The following is a 7,079-nucleotide window of genomic DNA, read 5'->3' on the forward strand; positions in this document are numbered from 1 at the left end:
TCAGCCACACAATATGTAATGACCCTAACCCCATCTACCCACCCTTCAGCCACACAATATGTAATGACCCTAAACCCATCTACCCACACCTCAGCCACACAATATGTAATGACCCTAAACCCATCTACCCACCCTTCAGCCACACAATATGTAATGACCCTAAACCCGTCTACCCACCCTTCAGCCACACAATATGTAATGACCCTAAACCCGTCTACCCACCCTTCAGCCACACAATATGTAATGACCCTAAACCCGTCTACCCACCCTTCAGCCACACAATATGTAATGACCCTAACCCCATCTACCCACCCTTCAGCCCCACAATATGTAATGACCCTAAACCCGTCTACCCACCCTTCAGCCACACAATATGTAATGACCCTAAACCCATCTACCCACCCTTCAGCCACACAATATGTAATGACCCTAACCCCATCTACCCACCCTTCAGCCACACAATATGTAATGACCCTAAACCCATCTACCCACCCTTCAGCCACACAATATGTAATGACCCTAAACCCGTCCGCCCCGCGGATATAACCGTGGGGACTGCAGGTTCATCATTACACCCCATGTAAAGAAACACAGAGTACACTACCACCCCCGTCACACACACACACACACACACACACACACACACACACACACACACACACACACACAACCCATCCCCCCACTTCCTTACTAAGGGGCCCCTAACGCAAATAGGTCTTAGTCATGCAGTGAGTTCCTATAAACATAACAGCAGTAGATCAGTGTAATGGGGCTCCATCCTAGGGCCAGGGCAGACTCAGTCTAAGGCTTTGGACTTGGGGGAAGTGGGCTGTGTGTTTGGCAGGCTGACTGCGCTAGTTTTATACTGTATGGCTGGTTTGGTTGTAATGGACGTGGAGTGTGTCGTGTAGTGTGTGTGTGTGTGTGTGTGTGTGTGTGTGTGTGTGTGTGTGTGTGTGTGTGTGTGTGTGTGTGTGTGTGTGGAGAACACGTGGAAGTGCGCTAAGCTTCTCAGCTGGATTCCTAATCCAATACCAGGGCCAATCAAGAAAGTGTTTAACCATGTTAGCTCCCCCGTTAGCTTCCTGGGTCAGCCAAGACATTTTAACATCCAGGAGGAGTTGGAGGGGGAGGGAGGAGGAGGAGAAGGAAGAGGAGGAGGAGGTGGAAGAGAGAGATGGAGAAGAGGAGGAAGATGGTGGTACACAGAGCAGGGGGAGGAGGAGGAGAAGAAGCAGAGAAGGAGGAAGAGGGGGAGAAAGAAGGAGAGGAGGAGGGAGGGTGGTACGCAGAGGAGGAGAAAAGATGAGGAGGAGGCAGAGGAGGAGAGGGGGAGACGGGTTGGCAGCGTTGTGCATACAAATACTAGTGTGTGTGTGTGTACCCAAACACACATATCCAAACATACACACTCACAAACTATGTATATACTCTATACACACTACGTGTACACACTAAACACACTGGGGATCTCTTGGCAGAATATTTAGTCTAGTCTATTCAGCCTTATCATGGTGCCTGGTTGTCTCTGTTTGTGAGATATATATAACATTAGGGGGCACAGTGAGGAGTGACAAGAGTTCATGAGTATCCTCAAGTGGGTTTTACCTGCCAGAAACATTCCTGCTTTCCCCAACGTATGGTCCAGTCTGGGGACAAGAAGGAGCACAAGACAGACACGTTAGGGAAAACTTTGGACAAAGCTTTGCAGCATTGGTTAGTGTTTCATGTCTGTGACAGAAAAGTGGAAGGAAAGAAATATAGATAAAGCAAGAGAGTGAAAGAAAGAGAGAGACGGACACAGAGAAAGAAAGAGGAAGACGGAAAGAGAGAGAGGAAGACGGAAAGATAGAGATAGAGAGAGAGAGAGAGAGAGAGAGAGAGAGAGAGAGAGAGAGAGAGAGAGAGAGAGAGAGAGAGAGAGAGAGAGAGAGACACACAGTTGAAGTCGGAAGTTTACATACACTAAAGTTGGAGTCATTAAAACTCGTTTTTCAACCACTCCACAAATGTCTTGTTAACAAACTATAGTTTTGGCAAGTCGGTTAGGACATCTACTTTGTGCATGACACAAGTAATTTTTCCAACAATTGTTTACAGACAGATTATTTCAGTTATAATTCACTGTATCACAATTCCAGTGGGTCAGAAGTTTACATACACTAAGTTGACTGTGCCTTTAAACAGCGTGGAAAATTCCAGAAAATGATGTCATGGCTTTAGAAGCTTCTGTTAGGCAAATTGACATAATTTGAGTCCATTGGAGGTGTACCTGTGGAATTATTTCAAGGCCTACCTTCAAACTCAGTGCCTCTTTGCTTGACATCCTGGGAAAATCAAAGGAAATCAGCCAAGACCTCAGAAAAAAAATGTAGACCTCCACAAGTCTGGTTCATCCTTGGAAGCAATTTCCAAACGCCTGAAGGTACCACGTTCATCTGTACAAACAATAGCATAAACACCATGGGACCACGCAGCCATCATACCGCTCAGGAATGAGACGCGTTCTCCTAGAGATAAACATACTTTGGTGCGAAAAGTGCAAATCAATCCCAGAACAGCAGCAAAGGACATTGTGAAGATGCTGGAGGAAACAGGTACAAAAGTATCTATATCCACAGTAAAACGAGTCCTCAGCAAGGAAGAAGCCACTGCTCCAAAACCGCCATAAAAAAGCCAGACTACGGTTTGCAACTGCACATGGGGACAAAGATCGTCATTTTTGGAGACTTGTCCTCTGGTCTGATTAAACAAAAATAGAACTGTTTGGCCATAATGACCATTGCTATGTTTGGAGGAAAAAGGGGGAGGCTTGCAAGCTTAAGAACACCATCCCACCGTGCATGGGGTTGGCAGCATCATGTTGTGGGGGTGCTTTGCTGCAGGACGGACTGGTGCACTTCACAAAATAGATAGCTTCATGAGAAAGGAAAATGATGTGGATATATTGAAGCAACAGCTCAAGACATCAGTCAGGAAGTTAAAGCTTGGTCACAAATGGGTCTTCCAAATGGATAATGACCTACAACAAAGTCAAGGTATTGTAGTGGCCATCACAAAGCCCTGACCTCAATCCTATAGAAAATGTGTGGGCAGAATTGAAAAAGCCTGTGCAAGCAAGGAGGCCTACAAACCTGACTCAGTTACACCAACTCTTTCAAGAGAAATTCACCCAACTTATTGTGGGAAGCTTGTGGAAGGCTACCCGAAACGTTTGACCCAAGTTAAACAATTTAAAGGCAATGCTACCAAATACTAATTGAGTGTATGTAAACTTCTGACCCACTGGGAATGTGATGAAAGAAATAAAAGCTGAAATAAATCATTCTCTCTACTATTATTCTGACATTTCACATTCTTAAAATAAAGTGGTGATACTAACTGACCTAAGACAGGGATTTTTTACTAGGATTAAATGTCAGGAATTGTGAAAAACCGAGTTTAAATGTATTTGGCTAAGGTGTATGTAAACTTCCGACTTCAACTGTATGATTATTTACATACAAGTTAGAATCACATTTGGGTATGTCTCTCAGTTTTCTCCTATCACAGCCATTCAACTCTTCAACTGTTTTAAAGTCGCCATTGGCCTAATGGTGAAATCCCTGAGCGGTTTCCTTCCTCTCTGGCAACTGAGTTAGGAAGGATGCCTGTATCTTTGTAGTGACTGGGTGTATTGATACACCATCCAAAGTGTAACTAATAACTTCACCATGCTCAAAGGGATATTCAATGTATTTCTTTTTACCCATCTACCAATAGGTGCCTTTATATGGCACTGGAAAATCTCCCTGGTCTTTGTGGTTGAATCTGTGTTTGAAATTCACTGCTCAACTGAGGGACCTTACAGATAATTGTATATGTGGGGTACGTAGATGAGGTAGTCATTCAAAAATCATTGTAAATGCTATTATTGCACACAGAGTGAGTCCATGCAACTTATGTGACTTGTTAAGCAAATCTCTACTCCTGAATTTATGTAGGCTTGCCATAACAAAAGGGTTGAATAATTATTGACAAAAGTTCAGATATTCATTTTTTATTTATTTGTAAACATTTCTAAAAACATAATTCCGCTTTGACATTATGGGTTATTGTGTGTAGGTCAGTAACACAAAATCTCAATTGAATCCATATTGAATACATGTGGAAAAAAGTCAAGGGGTGTGAATACTTTCTGAAGGCACAGTATCCACTCTATAACAAGAAGTATGTATATATTCCTGCTTATCACGCCTACACTGACACTTTGTTTACTGTTATTATTATTTCTCCTGCAACCAGTCACTTTCTTCTAATCCCCCTCCTACATGTACTGTACATATCTACCTCAAACTACTCCAGTACCCCTGCACATTGTACATTGGGGTATTGGCACTGACCCTGTATTTATTGTGTTTTCTTTATTATATCTATATATTTTGTATTAGTTATACTATTTTGATATTGATTACTACACTGTTGGGTTTTAGGTTTTATTTATTCACAACAAAGAAAAGAAGTGAAAGACAGTACAGATAAAAAAACTTGTAAAAACGCTGGCAAGTTAAGCATTTCACCGTACTTGTGCATGTGACAATACCAAATTGAGAGTGTAATGTTTATTTTACTTCTTCATTTTTTTCAGGGAGTGAGTACCTTTAATAAATAAATGAACAAAACAAGAAACACAAACAACGCACCGACATGAAACAGCAACAATGACGACTGGGGAAGAAACCAAAGGGAGTGACATATAAAGGGCAGGTAATCAAGGAGGTGATGGAGTCCAGGTGAGTGTCATTATGCGCGTAACTCTAGTGACAGGTGTGCGCCCTAACGAGCAGACTGATGACGTAGAGGGGAGAGGGTGAGCACACGTGACAGTCCCCCTTCCCCGACGCGCGGCTCCTGCCGCAGGACGCCGAACAAGATGATGATCCCGGGGATCAGGAGCGGACAGGTTACCTCTGCTAAGGCGCGGGAACCTATCGATCTGGCTGAGGCGCGGGAGCATGGCGACCTAGAGCGTCGGAGAGAGAGCATACGTGACAGTACCCCCTCCCTAGCGCGTTCGGCTCCAGCCACAGGATGCCAACCACCTCGGGGATCCAGAGCGGACCGGTCGCAGAAACCTGATGAACTGAACCAGCTGAGGCGTGAGAGCCTGATGAGCCAGCTGAGGCTTGCCAGGTAGCTCCGGCTCCAACACCCGGACCCGACATCACCCCCAACACAAAAAAAACACTCCTTGATGCTTCCCTTTGTTGAGTCGTCATTCTGTAACGATGTTGCTGTTTCATGTCGGTGCGCTGTTTGTGTTTCTTGTTTTGTTCATTTATCTATTAACTGTATTCACTCCCTGAACTTGCTTCCCGACTCTCAGCGTACATCATTACAGAGAGAGAGCGAGTGACTGCAAGAGACAGAGAGAGAGAGAGAGAGAGAGAGAGAGAGAGAGAGAGAGAGAGAGAGAGAGAGAGAGAGAGAGAGAGAGAGAGAGAGAGTAAATAAAAAGAAGAGAGTGAGTCAGTGGCCCACCTCCTCTGTAGCTCCTTAATGCGGACCATCATGGTGAGGTGTCCCTGGTTGTACTGCTCCATCACGTCCCTCACGTCATACGGTTTCCTCGCTTGCTGTGGAGTATGAATATTGTATTGTAGTAACACACACAACACACACAGCACATTGTCACCCATGGAAATCCATAGGGAAATCCCTAGGCCAACACGGTGCTTTGTTATTGACGATGAGGAAGCCAAGGGAAGAGTGCTCGTTCAGTGGGCTTTCACTTGTTGTTTTGCGTGAGGATGATGCTATCTTCTGACTAAGTCTGCATCGACCCATTAAACATGATAGGCCCTGTGATGGCCCTAGTTTATTTTTTACAGAGAAGCTAATCACCTACGAATAATTAAGTAATGAGAAGATGGTTGAACGTGAAGACTGAAGCAATGGCCTGGGTTTGTTGGAAACTGTTGGAGACGACAACCACAGTCAGATCATAAATAGAGTTGTTGATGACTAAAGGCCATGCGAGGCCATTCTGTGGTAGGTGCTTAGTCTTCTGCAGCTGTGCAGTGAGAGACTCTAGCCACAGAGCCTGAGATGAACAGGGTTCCCATGATACTGAGGCTGAACTGACGACAGGCCAGACACAGATGTGCAGGTGCAAGTTGCAGTCTCAAACATACACACGTACATTGTTAACGCACACACACATTGCGTACATGCGCATGCACGCACGCACGCATACACAAAACACATACGCATGCACGCACGCGCACGCGCACACACACACACACACACACACACACACACACACACACACACACACACACACACACACACACACACACACACACACACACACACACACACACACACACACACACACACACACACACACACCATTTCTGCAGCTGCACAACATGCCCTTGGGCTACCACTCCCCTTCCTGAGTAACCACAACACTCTCCAGAGCCTATTCTCTTTATTCTCCCTCCTTCCACTCCCTTCCTCCACCCCTTCTCCCCCACTCTCCTCCTACTCCCCTCCTCCCCCAGTCCCCTCTTCCACCCCCCACTCTCCTCCTACTCCCTTCCCCCCAGTCTCCTCTCCCCCCCCCCCCCACTCTCCTCCTACTCCCCTCCTCCCCCAGTCCCCTCTTCCACCCCCAACACTCTACTCCTACTCCCTTCCCCCCAGTCCCCCTCCACTCTCCTCCTCCTCCCCCACTCCCCTCCTCCACCCTGTCTTTTACCTGAAATTTCTGTCTGGCCACAAAGTACTTCATTCTCCGGAGTACTTTGATTGCAGATTTTTGGGCGTGAGACAACCTGAGAGACAGACAGACAAACAAAGTTCAATTGGTTGCACTGCAGAGAAGAGAGCTAGCAAGTAAGCATTTTATTGTACCTTGTTCAAGATGCTGTATCCTGTGCATACACTGTAGATTGTGGGGAGAATTCAAATTGACAAAAAATTCATAAACATATACTTAATAAAATGCAAGTCGTGATGATGAATTGTTAATTCAATTTTACCAAAAAAGTTAGGAATAAATCCATCTCAATATGTTGCTTAAAATGTATATTTTA

General features: G+C 45.1%; 1 protein-coding gene across 1 annotated transcript in view; it reads right to left on the reverse strand.

Moving 5' to 3' along the window:
- The window catches only part of LOC120052413 (potassium voltage-gated channel subfamily KQT member 1-like), a 99,924-nt gene extending 93,110 nt beyond the window's left edge, over window positions 1-6,814 (reverse strand). Inside the window, exons 1-3 of the mRNA XM_038999300.1 lie at window positions 6,743-6,814; window positions 5,521-5,615; window positions 1,609-1,649 (exon numbers count right to left, since the gene is read on the reverse strand). Of these exons, the coding sequence (XP_038855228.1) occupies window positions 1,609-1,649; window positions 5,521-5,615; window positions 6,743-6,775 (169 nt within the window). The 5' untranslated portion in view covers window positions 6,776-6,814. The remainder of the gene's footprint in view (window positions 1-1,608; window positions 1,650-5,520; window positions 5,616-6,742) is intronic.
- Between the last annotated feature and the right edge of the window lie 265 nt (window positions 6,815-7,079).

Source organism: Salvelinus namaycush, chromosome 8 (genome assembly GCF_016432855.1).
Source record: "Salvelinus namaycush isolate Seneca chromosome 8, SaNama_1.0, whole genome shotgun sequence".
Lineage (NCBI taxonomy): Eukaryota > Metazoa > Chordata > Actinopteri > Salmoniformes > Salmonidae > Salvelinus > Salvelinus namaycush.